This window comes from Nannobrachium achirus (genome assembly GCF_963921795.1).
Source record: "Nannobrachium achirus genome assembly, chromosome: 4".
Lineage (NCBI taxonomy): Eukaryota > Metazoa > Chordata > Actinopteri > Myctophiformes > Myctophidae > Nannobrachium > Nannobrachium achirus.
Window position 1 is genome coordinate 66,553,337 of NC_137813.1, and position 19,635 is coordinate 66,572,971.

At 43.8% G+C, this 19,635-nt stretch overlaps 2 protein-coding genes across 2 annotated transcripts in view; both read right to left on the minus strand.

The window, feature by feature from the left end:
- Positions 1–2,197: 2,197 nt before the first annotated feature.
- LOC308283137 (coiled-coil domain-containing protein 171-like) lies at positions 2,198–18,529 on the minus strand (the record flags this gene model as incomplete). Its single annotated transcript, XM_080723518.1, has 9 exons — positions 2,198–3,069; positions 3,591–3,743; positions 4,326–4,457; positions 4,957–5,011; positions 6,249–6,373; positions 8,638–8,815; positions 13,016–13,199; positions 17,185–17,302; positions 18,488–18,529. The coding sequence occupies 9 exons, from the start codon at positions 18,527–18,529 to the stop codon at positions 2,941–2,943; spliced, it is 1,116 nt and encodes a 371-aa protein (XP_080579644.1). The 3' UTR covers positions 2,198–2,940.
- LOC308283138 (ataxin-2-like protein) overlaps positions 17,173–19,635 on the minus strand; it is a 39,911-nt gene continuing 37,448 nt past the window's right edge. The window contains exon 10 of the mRNA XM_080723519.1: positions 17,173–17,302. The gene's annotated coding sequence lies outside the window, so the exon portion shown is untranslated. The remainder of the gene's footprint in view (positions 17,303–19,635) is intronic.

Sequence of the window (19,635 nt, forward strand, 5' to 3'; positions counted from 1 at the left end):
TTTATATAACCAACTCCAGTTTATTGTCACATCATGCAAAAGGTATATAAGTGATTAGGTGAGTGTCTTTGGTGCAAGCTTCACACAAATATTGCAAGCCCACTAGCCAAGTTCCATTTATTTGTATAAACATGCCTTAAAACAACAGGAATTGCTTTCCAGTCAGGAGAAAGATGACATCTAGAAGGCATATGAAAAATGCAAGGTGATGATTTTTCCTTGGCCTCTAGGCAGCGCGCATACAAAGGTTTACACGCCATCATGAGGCTGATTTGACAATATCTAATTTCCTTCCTCTGCCTAGTGGGAATGTGTGTGCGCACGATATCACCAAAATTGCAGGCTGTGTTCGTGAATTGAGGCATTTTGTTCAAAACAGAGCAATCCTGCAAACTTTGGAAGCCAGTCTTGGCCAATGAGGATGGAATATGGACAATCAGACAGCCTGTAGAGCTACTGTCTACCGATTTGCGTGATTTCTGTACTAAATCTGTAGAAGTACTATCATAAATTGTGTTTTGCAAAAATCGGCCTCATGGTGGCGCTAGAACAGGCCCATGTGAAAATAAATGTGGGGCAGAGGTTCTGAATTGGCATTCAGGTAATGTGTGTGCAGTTTGGCAGCGACCGGGCCAGCGGTGCCGGAGATTAGCTGGTAGCTAAACAAACACATTCCCTGGATGCCACACAGGGACACATGGACGGACAGACAGGGTGCAAGACAGTCTCAGCCATGCCTTTCGGCCTGGTGGAGACAATCATGACACATTACAGCAGGGGTGCCCAAAGTGCGGCCCGGGGGCCAAATGCGGCCCGAGGACAAATATTATACGGCCTGTGACTTTATTCCCATAAATTGTTTTATAAACGGCCCGTCAGCACCGCCAAACAAGAATATTTTCCCAGCGTATAATTTGTCAGGATTGTTCCCTGTTGTCTCGAGTGAAGGGGTCAAAGAAAGGCTATTTTATAGTCATTTTTACCTTGCACATCCGGTAACATTTGGTAATGTGAGTTATTTGTGTTTTGTTCAGAGCACACACCTGACAAAAGAACGTTGATATTAAATATTGATGATAGTTAAATACAGTCGTTTAAACTATTATTATGCCTAGATTTAGTCGGCCCTTAGAGTGTTTTTATATTTTCTAATGTGGCCCCCTTTGAAAAAGTTTGGACACCCCTGCATTATGAGAGAGCCACAAGTTAGGCTTAGGCAGACATACTAAAATCAGAAAACACAATAGAAGCAAACCCAGAAACAATTATCAAAAGCATTTTAAATAAAGTATAGGGCCTAATGCCAAAGTAGTAGCCTATGAGTAAATATAACAATAAATGTCAAAGTGTGTGACAGACAGTTTCTCATTCTAAAACCAAAAAGCAGCAGATCAAATACCCATACACAATGTATTGCATGTACAGTATAGGCTATCCATAGCATATGACACAAAGTAGTAAATAGAAGGCTAAAATAATTCATCCACAAGTTGTCAGCAATCCCAGAAGTACACGGTTTGACCTTTGATCACAAGGAGAGTCATTTATTGCAGTGTTTGTTTGAGTTATTATCATATGAAATCACACTCACCTTCTGTCTGCATGTAGTTCAACCCTGTGGCTGCTATAGTTTGTGACAGGCTGACAGCTCATAGCGACCTCATCAACATGGTACTTTAGCTGAGTAAGAAATAATACATATGTTATGATAATAATTCAAGAGCTAAGAAACAACTCTTTGATTAGAGTAGGACAACGAATGAAGTAGTCTTTCCACTGTTTCCAGGCAGCTCTTCTTCTGTTTTTCATTCCTGCAGCGTAGACAATGCACAGCGTATTACTGCCCTCCACAGGTCAGTAGTATAACTCATTTGGCATTATCCTCAGTGAACATTATTTATAGCAGTGGTGGAAGCCTCTAGTAATAGCTTACTCATTATTTTTAAGTAAACTGCTATGTAGAAATACTCTGTATAGTAAAAGTCCGGGATTAAAAATAGACTTTACCAAAAACATTTTCAAATGCATACAATGGGTAAAAGATCTTTTGAAAATAGCAGATCTACAAGATGCGACGCATTGTGAATGTATTTAGATGAAAATGAGAGACTGTGAGAGAATTACGAGATCATAAAACTTTATTCAATCAACAGAGTATAATACATGAGTTTGTATTTCATCAAGTCAAGCTGCCTATCTTCATGTTTCTCTGTTAACCCATTTAGGCCTAGACTTATTGAATGCTTTAACTATTGAAACATAGCAGATATACAAGCTCACCGAGTGCCACGCTGCGAGCTTGTAGATCTGCTATTTTTGGAAAAAGTCGTGAAAATGTGTGCAAATCTTTGAATATATGTATTTTTAAAGCATACGTTTGTAACTCAAATTTTACTTCTAGGTGGTCCCTGGAACTGAATATTTTGAGAAGGGGGCCCGTGGACAGATTCATATCATGTTGGGGGTCCTTCACATGAAAACCACTGACACAGTAGTCTCTGAAGAACAGACTAACTGAGCTCCAGTTAAGTGAAAAGGACCTTTTCTTTGACGATGGCTGGCCAGATTGCTGACATAGAAATAACCTTAGAACCTTAGAAGGATTCAAAAGACACTTATAGAATCGGGTCAAAATTCAAATTTTCATTTTTCTAAATGGCAGATCTACAAGCTCTTGTATATCGGCTATTTTTCAGTAGTCAAAGCATAAAATAATAATACAGCATAATGTGTACCCGTTCTGAATGAAAATAATGTCCATCCACCCACCACACCCTCCTGATCCATTCTTTGGCCTATGTCTTCTTAGTGCTACGACTATGTCAGTCAGTCCATTGGTCCATCCGTCTGTCTGTCCAACACTTTGGTCCCAATTGAACAACAATGTCCTCATAAACTGTGGGCTTCTTCAGTGTAACTTCACGCTCCCCGGACAGAAAGCTACGAGGAGGCACTGGGGTCTGGACAGGGCTGGGCGGAGCTACGGCTGATCGGCAGCTCCTTCGACAAATCGGAGAGCGGGCTTCGATGACAGGCTTTTGGATCAGCCAATGGGGAGAATTCAGCCACCTGAGAGAGAGAGAGAGAAAGAGAGAGAGATTTTTTCATAATCAACTAAATCGATTATATTAGCCACTTGAACCCTAGTGTCCATATTTTGAGAACTTTGGCCAAAAACAGAAATTTAATTTATCATGATATCATCCTCCATCATGCACTGGGATTAATTCACCTTTTATTTGCCAGGCTGTCAGACCAAAATGTACGTTTTCGGGAAAATGAGCTCAAGTGGAGTTAGGAGGTTTTGACCGAAGGGCTTTTACTAGTTTTCATTGGTTCAATATTATTTTAACCAACACACAGACGTAAAGGGTGTTCAATAGCACATATTTATGAAAAAAAGAGAGGGAAACTAGCAGATCTACAAGCTCACAACGACGCGTTGTGAGCTTATAGATCGGCTATTTTTGGCAAATGTTCTGCCCCAGGATAATGGATGTTTTGATTATCGCGATAATATCGTAAATTGTGATTTCTTTGGTCACAATAATCGTGATATGACATTTTCATATCGTCACATCTCTACTTACGGGGATGTAGGCCAGGTTGTCGCGGAGGCAGGCGTCCTGCAGCTCGCTGCGCAGCGCGGTCACATGACCGCGCTGGGCGGAGACCTCCAGCTCCAGCCAGCCAATCCGAGAGCCCGCTGCCTGGTAGAGATCAGCGAACGTGGAGACCAGCCTCTAGAGGGAGCCAGAGAGACAGTTACCTTTTCTGTTAAACCAGTGGTTCTCACACTTGGGGTCGGGACCCCAAGTGGGGTCCCCTAATTATTTTGTGGGGTCCCCGGATGATTAGCTTAATGTCATTTTTGTTCTCACTCAATGGTAAACAAACCAACACACAGTATAAGTGTATACAGGGTATCTGCATATTCTAAAGTGACAATTTAAGGACTTTCAAGACTGTTTTAACACCAAACTGGCCAAACTGTCAAATATTAAGTAAGCAAGAGGCGGACATTGTGGAAATAGACGATCTGTTAGGCGTTGTGAGCATGTAGATCGGCTATTTTCACAATATTTATCAGTGGAACCGAGTCACATTAAATGTAATACCTACAATTCCAAGTGCTTGTCAGGGTGGGGGTCCCCAGTTCAAATATGTTTATTTTGGGGGTCATGGCCTAAAAAGGTTTGAGGGAGATGGAGAGCCAAACAAACAAAACAAAAAACGCACTGGTACTCCGAGGCTACTTTTCACTTTTCACAAATAAATAAGTGAATGAATGAATACAGTAAGTGAATGAATGAAGTGATAGTTACCTCACATGCAGTGACCTCCACACCTCCCATCATCCTCTCTGTTCCCGACAGCTCCGCGTGCACTCTGGGTAACTGCAGGGGGAGGGGCTTACCTGTCACAGAGCAACGTGATTGGACCAGACCGTCTCTGACCTGGGAGAGGGGACACCGACAGAATGGGAGAGAGAGGGAGAGAGTTAAAAAAAAAAAAACTAAGATACAGTAGGGAAAAGAGTGACACCCAGAGCCACAACACTAGACCATGATTTGGGTGGAAACCTTACCTTCTATGTCCAAAACCGTTTTGTATTTATCACTTTAAAAATGATTTAAACTAGCGAAAATAGCAGATCTTCAAGCACACAATGCCTCGCAGTGCAAGGCGTTGTGTGCTTGAAGATCGTCTATTTTCACTAGTTCTGTGCGACAGTCTTGTGTGATGAAGCAGGGCTTTACTTTGCAAAAAACGTACACATTTGAAACTTGAAGATACAAGGTTTCTTTCTGCCTGACAGCAACGATATACTATAGCAGCCATAGTAAAAATACCTAATATATTGTATATACTACCAAGTACTGTACCGTGCGTGTGTGCGTGCGTGTGTGCGTGCGTGTGTGCGTGCCTGCGTGGGTGCGTGTGCGTGCGTGTTACCTCTTTGTAGGTGTTCTCTACAGTGGTCATGAAGTTGACCAGAGACTTTTTACTCCTAGGATAGAGGGATGAGACAAAGATATAAAGAGTCACTTGATATAAATTAACATGTAGATATGCTTTAGCGTGTATGTACATTTTATTTATATAGCACTTCTTACAGCAGGGGTGGGCAACTTTGATGATGGCAAGGGCCACTATATTTCCACCTTCACTCCAGAGGGCCACATTGCATATTGCTACTTCCTACTTTGTCATTCTAGTATCTCATACAAAAGAAGCAAAAAATAGCAGATCTACAAGCTCAAAATGGCAATTTTTTGCCCCTTTTGAATTGGAATCCTGAATTCTTTTTTGTTATTTTTGAAATGGAATCCTGAAATGTAACATTTTGATTTAATTTCAAACACATTTAATTATATACTCATGTTTATGAACTTGAAAACAAATACATTGGACATAAAAAAATATATATAATAAGACAGCAAATAACACAAACAAGAAAATATAATCATGTAACGTGCAAATGCTTGTTCAAAACAACATATCTACAAGCTCCTTTCGCTCAATGTGGTGAGCTTATAGATCTGCTATTTTCACTACTTTAACCCTTTTTTTCCTTTTAATTAACTTAACCCATTTAGAACGGGTACACATTATTGTGTATCATTATTTTATGCTTAAACTATTGAAAAATGGCAGATATACAAGCTCACAGCGCGGCACCGAGTGCCGCGCTGCGAGCTTGTAGATCTGCTATTTTTGAAAAATCGTGAAAATTAGCATTTTGACCCGATTCTATAAGTAAGTGTCTTTTGAATCCTTCTAAGGTTTTTTGAAAAACCTATGTTTCTATGACAGCAATCTGGCTTAGCCATCGTCAAAGAAAAGGTCCTTTTCACTTAACTGGAGCTCAGTTAGTCTGTTCTTGAGAGACTACTATGTCAGTGGTTCTCAAACCTTTTCATGTGAAGGACCCCCAAAATGATATTTATTTGGCCACAGACCCCCATCTCAAAATATTTAGTTCCAGGGACCACCCAGAGGCAAAATTTGAGTTACAAACGTTCGCTTTGAAAATACATTATATTCAAAGATGTGCACGCATTTTCACGACTTTTTCAAAAATAGCACATCTACAAGCTCGCAGCGCGGCACTCTGTGCCGCGCTGTGAGCTTGTATATCTGCTATTTTTCACTGGTTAAAGCATTCAATAATAATTCTAAACATTTAGGAATTATTTTCAATTGATGAAACGTTGTGGTGTGTGTGTGTGTGTGCGTGTTATTACCTGTGTGTGTTCGTCAGTGAATCCTCCATCTGTCTCAGACGGTCCTCCGACTCTCTCTTCTCTCGCTGTGCGGCCGACAAACGTTTACCCAAAATCCTTAGCGACTGCTCCTTGCGGCGAACCTCCTGAGGATGTGTGCACGTGTGTGCGTGAAAGAAAGAGAGCTTGTTAGTAACATTGATGAGTAGAGCCTTTAGCACAAATCTAATCTGTGTGTGTGTGTGTGTGTGTGTGTGTGTGTGTGTGTGTGTGTGTGTGTGTGTGTGTGTGTGTGTGTGTGAGAGAGAGAGAGAGAGAAAGAGGGATGGGACGATAATCTTAATTATCGTTTATCGTGATAAAAAAGAAAAATCGTATTGTGGAGATCTAAATGTATCACAAAATTGTCCTCTATCACACACTGGGATCAATTCACCTTTTATTTGCAAGGCTGCATATCCGGTACCACTTAAACCCTCTATAATTGGTAAAAAAAAAGGACCTGTAAACAACATACTTGATACAGTCTTTTTTTCACTCTCTACCAAATCACTCTGCCAAAAAAATAGCTGACCTACAAGCTCACAACGGGTCGCAATGTGAAACGTTGTGATCTTGTGGATCGGCAATTCTTTTGGCAAATGTTCCGTCCTAGAATAATGGATATTGGGGGATATTTTGATTATCGCGATAATATTGCAAATTGCAATTCTTTTTGGTCATAATAATTGTGACATGACATTTTCTCATCGTCCCATCCCTAGTGTGTGTGTGTGTGTGTGTGTGTGTGTGTGTGTGTGTGTGTGTGTGTGTGTGTGAGAGTTTGTCTAGCTATACCTATGGGGACTAAACGCATGTTCACACAGTCACCTGCAGGGGACCTCTGACAGTGTGGGGTAGTGATGCGCGGATTGACCCGGTGCCCCCACCCGCCCGCCAACCCGCCCGCATGCGGGTGGGTGGGTCAAAGGTTTTCAGACTCCATTGGCGGGCGGCGGGCGGGCGGGTTATCACCACTCTCATGTGCAAAAAATAAATAAGAATAATCACCTGTTCTTATTTGCCTTTTATTCTTAATAAGAGTAGGCCTATAAGAATAAGAATACTACGTTTGAATACGAGCACGACGAGCGAGCGAGTTTTAAAATGCGCCAGAGAGGAGCGAGGTTTCTCCTCCTCTCCTTGGTGCGAGGCAGCGAGGACCGTCCCAACTCTGCTCCTGTTGGGGCCGCGAACCACATTTTGCCAACATTTGACACAATGTGAGCACAGCAGAGAAGATGCACAAACAATTCAGCGCGTGTCGCTGGTCAGGATTTCACTTATATGTCTCTGTCATCCACACAAGTCCGTTTATAAATACTTTGTGTGTCGGTTAAGTTATATAACCAGCCAGTCAACGGATACGATTTGAAACACAACTTTCGCAAGTGAGACGGATTTTTTGACTGAATGAACCAACCACGCTCACCTCGAGACTCCAGTCGCTCCCATCTCTCCAATCTGGTGATTAATCAATAACCAACAGGATTTAATATTGTCCGTCTTTTGCTATCTGTTTAAAGTGCGAGGCGCCGCGCTGTATAAATATGATTGACATAAAACCTGAAACGCCATTCTTACCCCGACGATGCCCTAGCGAAGAAGAATGAACGTCTTTGAATGAATGTCTTTTAGGCTAAACCCCAATTTGAACAACACGTTTGTTTATTTAGCCCATGACAATATTGTGCTACTGTAGACCTTTCTGTAAAGCGACTTTGGGTACTTAGAGAGCCGTATATAAAGATGAGCTATTGTGGAGATGATATACCATCTTTTTTTTAAATGCGGGTTGCGGGGCGGGGGGATTCTTGATTTATATATTGTTCTGCGGCGCGGGCGGGTTACGTTTCGTGCGGGCTGTGGGTCGTGCGGGTTATGAAAAAAAGCTGACCCGCGCACCACTAGTGTGGGGACAAAATAGTAGGTCCCCACAACGGTTAGGGTTAGGTTTAGGGTTAGGGTTAGGGGTTAGGTTTAGGGATAGAGGTTAGGTTTAGGGATAGAGGTTAGGGTAAGGCCACAGGAATTGCATAAAAATGAATGGAAGTCTATGTAATGTCCTTACAAGTGATGTAGATATATAGTGTGTGTGTGTGTGTGTGTGTGTGTGTGTGTGTGTGTGTGTGTGTGTGTGTGTGTGTGTGTGTGTGTGTGTGGGGGGGGGGGGGGGGGGGGGGGACTGCCCCATATGGTTCGAACTCCCGTTGGTCCGAACACAGTCGGCAGATTAGTCACTCACCAGCGTCGGCAGGTTAGCTACTCAACAGTGTTAGTTTTACTGAGGTTAGGGTTAAGGTTTAATTTAGGCGGTCGGACCAAAGGGAGTTCGAACCAAGGACACGTTAGCGTGCGCGCGCGTACGTACCTGTGCAGCCTGGCTCAGTGTGTGTTGCGTGCGGGTGGTGTCAGCAGTGTGCGTGTGGAGCTGCGCGGTCAGCGTGCGTAGCTGAGCAGACTGCTCCCTCAGCAGACCCTGGGCCTCCTGCTCTCTGTTCAGGGCCTGGCGCAGCTCCGCACACGCTCTCAAAACGCTCCACCGGGACCTAAAGGGGCGTCACAAGGGGGGGAAAAGTTTACAGTTTAGGCATTTAGCAGACGATTTTAATCCAAAGCGACTTCAGTGGCGTCAGTTCAGAAAAAGCTAAGATATGGCAACATGACTGGTGTCTTGCACGCGCCCAAAAGCGCGCGTGCAAGACACTAGTCTTGCACACCTGTCTTGCACGCCATACGTTAGCAGCTAAACTTGCAGCTAAACTTGCCACAGGCACAAACCTCCCACAATTAACAATAATGCATTGCACCTGTGCAGCTGACCTGTGGAACCTGGGAATATACCATTCTGTCAAGATGGAGAGAATACAAGTGTGGAGAATATAATTATAATACCTTGTTAAAGTGACCATTTTGTTAAATTTTGCATTTGTAGTTATTTTACTGTAATTCAACAACATAATAAACAGCACAGATAGACAAATAGACATTCATGGATTTATACCCTGGACCCAGGGTATGGCAGCTGCATACCCCTGCCATACCCAATTGACGCCCCTGAGCGACTTACAATAAGCAGGTAATACACATCACTATAATAAGCAAGATAATATGTCAGTACATTAACAACAATATAAGAAATGCATCAATCTAGAAAAACAATAACATAGGTAGACCATGCACCTAAGCAGTAAAAACCTTTTATAACCTTTTAAAAACTGCTATCTAGCTTCATATATGGTCACTGAGGGAAGGGGGAGTGTTATGGGTTTAGGTGGAGTCTGAAGAGGTGAGTCTTCAGTCCATGGTGGAAGCTAGGGAGTGAGTCTGTAGTTCTAAATGTGACAGGGAGTTTATTACACAGTTTGGGGGCCAGGAGGGCAAACTGTCTAGGACGAGTGGATTTTGTCCTGGGGATATTAGCAAGGGTTCTGTCAGCATCCCTGTGTGGGACTGAGTTACAAGGGCCCAAGGTGGAGGGGCCTTGATTATTTTATACTTTAGCTATTGAAAAATAGCAGATATGTATTTTTTTAAGCGAACATTTGCAACTCAAATTTTGCTTCTGGGAGGGTCCCCTGGAACTAAATATTTTGAGATGAGAAATATATATTTTAAAAAAAGACGTAGAAGGATTTGAAATATTCAAAGACTTGCACAAATCTTCATGATTCTTTCAAAAATAGCAGATCTACAAGCTCGCAGCTGTGAGCTTGTATAACTGCTATTTTTTCAATAGTTAAAAGCACAAAATAATGCGTAATGATGCGTTCCCAGTCTAAATGGGTTAAACCCCCTCCCCCTATGAAGAACATTCATGGGGGGCCCGTAATGAATCCTTGTACCCAGGGCTCATCATTTGGTGTGACACCCTTGACCAAAAGTAAAGGCACTCTTTGTGCACAATGTCCCCGTTTCACACACGTAGGGCCTGACATGATTATGACATTTTAAGAGACGATTAATTGTCAAACGATTTGATTGTGTTTTTGTCGCTGCACACTGGAGCATACGAATAAGAAAAAAATACATTTCTGTTTGGCTTTGAAGTTGCACACGGCAGATATTACAAATAACCTACATATACAAAGGAATGACTGGCAACTTTATTCTTTATGCATTTATAGTGGAAATAGTGATGCGATGCGTTGTGAGCTTGTAGATCGGCTACTTTTTGAAAGTGTTTGAAATGATATGAACATTTCTCAACATGGAAACGGTTATGACGATTATGCAAAGATAATTGCGATTACCTCAAGTAATTGCGATTAGACGATTATGTGATAATTAGCCCTTCGCTATGCCCCTCCTCAACCCGTCCTTGTCCAATACCACGTTAGCAACGAGTTACTAAGAGAGGAGCGATGGAGGAACGCCCATAGGCAGCTCTTGTCTCTTTCACATCAAACATATAATTTTCGGAATGTCTGAGTGAGTGAGTGAGTGAGTGTCTGTCTGAAACAGCATTTCTCCTCAGTGGCTGGAGCAATTGATCTGAAATCGCATCACAATTAGCATATGAACACACCTGACATAACTGTGAAGCCCGTTTGTCACTTTCACAAATCATATGCTGTATATTAGCATTTTTATGGTGTATCTACTATCTATTCTGCATCTAGCATGAGGCATATCTATTCTGCATCTAGCATGAGGCAACATGTTTAACCAGCTCTCTCTCTCTCTGTGTGTGTGTGTGTGTGTGTGTGTGTGTGTGTGTGTGTGTGTGTGTAGGCAGGCGGGTGTGTGTGTGTGTGCAGGCGGGCGGGCGGGAACACAGTATCTCTGTAGCCATTAAACGAAACGGGTTTCTTACATTGATGCTCCTACATATTATCATGCAAGCACCAGTTACAGTTACTTCCATCCCTCATATACTGTGTGCACAGTGCACACCCCATAACCCACACACTGCACATCATTTCGGAGCTCATATCTTTGAACGGGTAAGGGCTAGTGTAAATAATCGATCGTTTCAGGAGGAAAAGCTTCAAAATGTCCCCTAAATCTAGTCACCAAAGCCTGCCCTGCAGTAGGCTGTGCACAGGAAAAATGTGCATGACATTATTTCAATGAGTAAAAACACAGGGAAATGTTAGTGACTAGGGCATTCATCAATTATTCGAATAGTCGAATATTCGAATATCAAAGTCACTATTCGACATTGTTCACCAAAGTCGAGTATTTCTTCATGGCTTATAAAGCTTGGCTAGATAGGATGTCATAAAAACCCTGACAAGCATCTGACCTACATCTGGTCTACATCGGGCCTACATCTGGTCTACATCTGGCCTACATCTGGCCTACATCGGTTCTACATCGGTTCTACATCTGGCCTACATCTGGTCTACATCTGTCCTACATCTGGTCTACATCTGGTCTACATCTGGTCTACATCGGGCCTACATCGGGCCTACATCTGGTCTACATCTGGTCTACATCGTGCCTACATCTGGTCTACATCTGGCCTACATCGGGCCTACATCGGGCCTACATCGGGCCTACATCTGGCCTACATTTGGCCTACATGGGGTCTACATCTGGCCTACATCTGGTCTACATCTGCCCTACATCCGGCCAACATCTGGCCTATATATTGGCACAAAGGGCTTGAATGTGTTGTACACCAGCCCCAGGGTCACACTGGCTAAGCTTTGAGATCTAGCTTTGCGGTAAACCACAGTATGTCTACACTCATGTCTTCAACATGGATCTGTCCCATACAGCGCCACCTTCAGGCCGATTTTTAAAACACATTTTTGAACACTGCTCCTACAGTCTTTTCCATAAAATCACGCAAATAGGTACACAGTATGTCTACACTCATGTCATCAACATGGATCTTTCCCATGTAGCACTAGAATTAGGCCTATTTTTTTAACACATTATTGGACCTAAAATCACCGATTAGGGAGTCTTACTAGTTCTCATCCTCTTTTGTTCTCATGGCCGCCAGTTCCCACCTGATGTTGTGTGGGAGTCCAGAGTGCTCCAAACCGTACCGAATAACTGCTAGCTTACATAACGTCTTCAGGCTATGACTCAAGTCTAAGACATACAGGTCATCAGGTGCGTTGACTCCTCCAAAGAGGATGATACGATCTCCCATCATGCAACAGCACATCCTATCCATCGAAGATGGTCCTTTCCCCTTGGGCTCAACCTTCTTCCAGCAGAAGGTCTCTGGACTGAATCTCCACAGATAATTGACATATTTATGGTTCCAGCTAACAGGCTTCCATTCGTATCCACCAAATACATACAGCTCTCCATTGTACGTAAAGGCCGAATAATAACAATGATCCCTGCGTTCTTCTGGAGGAGGCTGTGCAGAAGGTGTGTTCATCCAGCAGTTGGTCTCCGTGTCAAACACTCTGATGGTGTTGTTGTAGTGACCCCCCCACGAGCCCCCAAATACAAACATCTTTGTCCCGATGATGGTGGCAGAGTGACCATCTGAAACAGGAGGTGGAGTTCCTCTGGTGTTAATTAAAGACCAGACCATTGTGGTGGTGTCCAACTTGTAGTCATTAGTGAGTCCAGTCTGGGTCCATCCTCCATGAATAAACATGACCTTCCCCAAGATGCAGGCTGAGTGGTTCTGCCTCTCCTCTGGAACAGTCCCTGAAACCCTTGGTTTGAACCATCTGTGGGCGCCAACGTCAAACCCATAAAGCACATTGCACCAAGGATACCCTCCCCAGAGGTAGACGGTATCTTCAATCAGCACAGCTGTGTGGCCCTCACACCCGGAGGGAACCTCAAGGTAACGTTTTCTTCGTCCAGACGGCACCGGGGACAACGCTGTCCAGCACAAAGACACTGTGTTGAAGATGTGCACACCAATCTGATCACTGTCCTCGTCACTGACCCCTCCAAAAGAGAACACCTTCTGTCCAACTGTCACCGCAGCGTGCCTGCATCTCTTTATTCCTTTCAGATGGATCGTCCAGCACAACATTATTTACACACCGATACACGTTGGTTCGGTTGCCACTTATATTTGTTGGTGGCACAAACGTCCCGCAAGGTTTGACCAATCCACAAAGCCGATGGGCCGGGGCTCGGCCAATCGAGGAAGCTTGTGCCTAATCAAATTATCACCATAGCAACCTCAGCCAGAGGCAACATCTATCTATAAACTAGACGTACTGTTCCTACGAAACGGTGTGGGCTCGCTCGTAAAGAAATCATTTTAAAAAAATAACTAAAGGGAAACTCTTAATCAAATAAATTGTTTGCCAACGTGACTATATTCTGCAGCGTGCTAACTGTCATGTGAAGCTCAACCAATACTCCAGCTACCACCACTCCCAGATATTTTTCCACCAATTTCCAATTGCACCTCATTGGCTAAGGGCCCTGCCTTTGTACTGTCGGGCGGAACTTGATAGATAAATAAATAATGAAGATGAGATGTTCTTGCCTTTCAGGCGAGCCCACAATTTGGGAAATCTACGTCTGCCTTTCTGCGCTGACGTCATGCAATGGGAAAACCCTTGAAAAAAAACATGATGTCATCCATTGGGAAAACCGTTAGCCAATCAGAGAGAGGTAAAGGGTGACATCCAGGGCAGGAATTTCAGGGAGGCCATGAAGGCCATGGCCGTCGTTGCCCCTCAGTTTGGCCTTGTGCCCCTCAAAACAATGGCATGACCTGAGGCCACAGTGGCCTTAATGCCCCAGCCTTGCTGACTGTACTACCCTCTCTTCTGTCTCTGTCTTGTCAATATGTAGACACCAGTGTCTTTCTTGTCATGTAGACACCAGTGTCTTTCTTGTCATGTAGACACCAGTGTCTTTTGAGTCCCCATTTTTAAACCAATCCAGTATCTTTCATTTGTGCAGGGCTGAGCATCAGATTGTAAATACCCATTTATTTCACAGCAGATATTCTACATATTAAATTTAACCCTTAATAAATTCAATTCATTATGTCAATGGACTAAAATCTTGTTTTATTTAATGGCCTTCCTGCCCTGGCATTTGGCCTTTGTGCCCTCAAAAAATGGAAAACCTCAAAGGCCAAGTGGCCTTGCCCCTAAAATGATGAAATTCTAGGCCTGGTGACATCATAATATCGAGGCATATATAAGAACCAACAGCAGCAGAAGAATCCATAACAGATATGGTTGCTATGGATACCGAGAATGGGCTTCCATCTGAAGGCCCTGCCGAACTACCGTATTAGCCGGAATATAGTACGACTCTGATTATAAGACGACCCCTATTTTTCAATTATCATTTTTGGAAAAAAAGATAAATATTATATATTATATCCACAAGTTTCCAACATCCCATCGTGCATTGTGCAGAAATTGGACGGAGCTTCCGGCGCCGCAGCCGAGTGTGATCTACAAGCTCACAACAGCTGCATCTGCGACGCGACGTGAGCTTGTATGTCTGCTGTTAACTGGAAGTGTGGTGCAGTGTGTTGCAAAACAATCTCCAGTAAATTCCCGCGGAAAGAGGTGGATATATTAAGTTATTTATAAAGAAAAACATTTTTATTGTAAAGTTATTATAGAAAAGCTCATACAGAGATAACATTCTGCTGTATTGTATTGCATTAACCAATTCATAATCAAAATCAGCTCCTCATAATGTGTATCAGAATAGAATACAGTCCACACAGCATACTGCTGGGGAATAAAAAACACTACATTTCCCATCAAGCTCAGCGGCTCGTTTCGTCATTCAGATGCCTCTCTCAATTGTAAACAGGAACCATAGGATACTAGGCAGCCAGCATTAGTTTCATTGGGCTTCATTTAATGTTTGGATTAAACTTCCACTCTAAAGATCTCATGTGCGGCCGTCATCCACGCCGATGTTCGCGAGAACAACGCACGCGCACGCGCCCTGGTAAGTTCAATGCCAAAGTCATCCGACTTTGCCAAACGGGACGTGAAATGAGCGGCGTCCAAAATAAATTTCGCTGCGCAATTTGTAGACAGTGCACGGCAATCACCGTTAACAGCTCGCTTGGGCTGTGAGTAGAGTAGGGAAAGGTCCTGAAAGATACATAACGGCGAACATCTCTCCGGCGAAAATGTCTAGACACCGAATAGGGTGTGCCAAATGTAGTTCTAAGAGCGGCCATTTCTTGGGTAAACACAGCCTTACACAGGTGTTCTGATTAGACTATAGCATTAGTTCTATGCAATCAAACAATTGAAACACCTGTGTTTTTACCCAAGAAATGGCCGCTAAGGACTACAATGACGTAGGCGCTGGCACACACTATATACCAGTAAGGCTCCCTAATCGGGAGATAAGCGACCGTAGGTCACTTATCTCCACAAATAGGGCAAAAATGTGTTTTGCCAAAATCTTCCTGATCCATGTTGATGACATGAGTGTAGACATACTGTGTAGTGATTTTTGTGATTTTAGGGCAAAATCTGTAGGAGCAGTGTCCAAAAATGTGTTTTTAAAAATCCGCCTGGAGGTGGCGCTATATGGGAGAGATTCATGTTGATGGGATGAGTGTAGACATACTGTGTACCGATTTGCGTGATTTTAGGGCAAAAATTGTAGGAGCAGTGTCCAAAAATGTGTTTTGCAAGAATCGGCCTCATGGTGGCGCTAGAAGAGGGCCATGTGAGAAATGAGGGGTGGGGTGTCCGCGCCGGCAAGGCGGACGAATAGGTACCGGCCCCGGCTGTCCCGGTCGCTCCTAGCCGGAGTTACGGCATTTTATGTGAGCTGCAGTGTAGGGGGTCCTCCACTGGGGGCGGCACCACTTTTGCATCCGTTCTGGAGCACCAGGAGTCGGTGGTCCCCGGGAATTCCCCGTGAGCAGCCCCGTTGGGGTGGTCATTTGGTCAGTTTAGCACATTTGGTCATTTTTTACATCTGGGGGTCCCCCAGGGACCTGGGGGTCCCTGGAGCTCCGGGGGTCCTTGGAGGTTGTAGTTTGGCAGGTAAGGAACGTGTGTGCAAAATTTGGCATGGATCGGGGCAACGGTTGCGGAGATATGAGCAGGGCAAGAGTGTGACGTGTGAGGTGTGACAGACAGACTGACAGACAGACGGACACTTTGTGCAGTATTTTGAGGATGTGTTTTATAGAATAAAATATTGTGGTATATTCAGAATAATACGGTATATTGTCATCCAAACCATGCCCAATTGCCCATAGTAACCACATTTTAGAGGATAGCCTACAGTTTTAGGGAGAAATAGCCCTGAAACAATTCGGTCGTATCTCACAACCGTCATGTGTCCACCTCAACTTGGTGTTGAGCAGTTTAGCCAATTTGCCGCGTACGACTACACAAACGTTCAGATTTCAAAAATAAAGTGCTTAGCGAAGGCTCACGGATGGTACGCTCAAGCAGAATTACTTCGTACTCTTCAGTATTGTTTAATAAAAAGCATTTTAAACCGATTGGCGGCCATGTTCTCGCATTTTTCTCACTACGCGATCCCATCGGTTGTGAGGTGTACTGCACTCTGATCCTTAAAGGAGTAGTTCTTCCCCAAAATGACTTTTTTTCTATTGATTAGTCACGCCATGGAGACTAGAGTTCAATAATATTTTTAGTTTTTTGTCGCATTCAAGACAAAAATGTGATAACAATAAATTTACCCCCATTCGTTCCGGATGGGGACCCGTTGGGGATACTCAGAGTTCAATCAACTTTTTGTCTTAGGAATGCGACAAAAAACAAAAAATATTATTGAACTGTCTCCATGGCGTGACTAATCAATAGAAAAAAAGTCATTTTGGGGGTGAACTACTCCTTTAAGTACAGTACTTGAGTACATGTACTTAGTTACTAAACCCCACACCATAATAGCTCTCATTCAACATAAAGACATATATATATATATATAATTTCAGGCAGTGTGGTGGGCAGCCTCACCAAGTCACAGGGGTCCTTGTGGCCGTGGCGGTGGTTTCCACGGTTACCCTTGGATGCTCGTTTCAGATTGGCCAACTCCAGCCTGAGGGACCGCCTCTCTACCTCGGCCGAGTGCAGCCGTTGGCTGAAAAGCAGGAAATGCTGCTGCAGGGAGGAGACCAGCGTCTGGAGGAGGACAACACATTCACAACTTTGATGACATTCTTTATTTAGGCCTACAATTATTGAATGCTTTAACCAGTGAAAAATAGCAGATATACAAGCTCACAGCGCGGCACCGAGTGCAGCGCTGTGAGCTTGTAGATCTGCTATTTTTGAAAAACTCGTGAAAAATGTGTGAAAATCTTTGAATATATGTATTTTCAAAGTGAACGTTTGTAACTCAAATTTTGCTTCTGGGGGGTCCCTGGAACTAAATATTTTGAGATGGGGGTCCGTGGCCAAATACATATCATTATGGGGGTCCTTCACATGAAGAGGTTTGAGAACCACTGACATAGTAGTCTCTCAAGCACAGACTAACTGAGCTCCAGTTAAGTGAAAAGGACCTTTTCTTTGACGATGGCTGGCCAGATTGCTGACATAGAAACATAGGGTTTTCAAACAATCTTAGAAGGATTCAAAAGACACTTATAGAATCGCATCAACATTCTAATTTTCACGCTTAAAAAAATAAATAGCAGATCTACAAGCTTGTATATCTGCTATTTTTCAATAGTTAAAGCATAAAATAATCCTAGGCCTAAATGGGTTAAAGTTGAAAACACGACACCCCACTAAGTTATGGGACGATGTGAACATTTCATATCACGATTATTGTGACAAAAGAAATCGTGATTTACGATATTATCGCGACAATCAAAATCCATTATCCTGGGGGGGAACATTTGCCAAAAAATAGCCGATCTACAAGCTCCCAACGTGTCACGTTGTGTTGCGACGCGTTGTGAGCTTGTAGATCGGCTATTTTTGCCAGACCCAGGGGGTCGGCCTACAAAAGGCTTTGTCGGTCTGTCGGTCTGTCGGTCGGTCGGTCGGTCCCTCTTTTCCTCAGTGTGCCTGTGTTTGCCTCTGACTGCTCATCTGCCCCTCCCTTCCCTTGCTCGGCTGATTGCCTTGAGTGCCGTCACCTGTACAGGACCAGCTGAGTTGAGTTGGCTGACGAGCTGCTGACACTATAAATTCCTCAGCCCATCTACAAGCTCAGAAACATTTCCAGCTGCTCAGCCTATACAATCCTGTGTGTTCATGTGTTAGTTCAGTGCCATACTAGTGAAAACAGCCGATCTACAAGCTCTTGCTATTAAGTGTTGAAAATGTTCCGCCCTGCCTGTCTGACTACCACGTTACTGTCATAGCCCTCTGCCTGTCTGACAACCACGTTCCTGTCATAGCCCTCTGCCTGTCTGACTACCACGTTCCTGTCATAGCCCTCTGCCTGTCTGACTACCACTTTCCTGTTTTAGTCCTCTGTCTGTCTGACTGTCACTGTCCTGTCTTAGCCGTCTGTCTGCCTGTCACTGTCCTGTCTTAGTCCTCTGCCTGTCTTACTGTCACTGTCCTGTCTTAGTCCTCTGCCTGTCTGACTGTCACTGTCCTGTTTTAGTCCTCTGTCTGTCTGACTGTCACTGTCCTGTCTCTGTCCTCTGTCTGTCTATCACCCCCCCCCCCTTCCCCATGGATCAACACCTTATCGTGGTGGGGAGGTTTGCGTGCCTTAAGGATCCCACGAGCTATACCAGCTGGAGTCTTGCACTCCTGCCAGCGTCACGCTTGCCGGACAGGTCAAAGGAGAGAGGCCAGACTAAGATTGATCCACCCCCCACCCCCCCCCCCCCCCCCCCCCTTCCTTGCATTCTGATTTTCATTGCGGGTCTGGCAGAACCAGGTGACCTGGTCTAGTTTTGCAAAGACATTTGATAGAGAGTGAAAAAAGACTGTATCACGTATGTATGTATATTATAAGGACCTTTTGCCAATTATAGAGGGTTTAAGTGGTACCGGATATGCAGCTCGGCAAATAAAAGGTGAATTGATCCCAGTGCATGACGGAGGACGATATCACGATACATTAAATCTCCACGATACGATTATCGTGAGTGTTTTTTATCACGATAAACGATAATATCGCGTATCGTCCCATCCCTACACCCCAATTATGCGGGGGGACTGTAGCTGAGTGGTGTATATACATTCTACAGCAGTGTTATCATATGATCTTAGGACCATAACCGGCTGCCTGTAACCCACCCATGTGTTCTACCTGCCAGTACTAGTGGGAATTGCCCCGGCCGGCCTCCGACGAGAGGATGCTATTAGGGCTGTCACAATTATTACATAATCGTCCAATCGCAATTATTTGAGGTAATTGCAATTATTTTGCATAATCGTCATAATCGTTTCCATGTTGAGAAATGTTAATATAGTTTCAAGCACTTAGTGGAAATAGCAGATCTACAAGTTGTGAGCTTGTAGATCGACTATTTCCACTATCAATG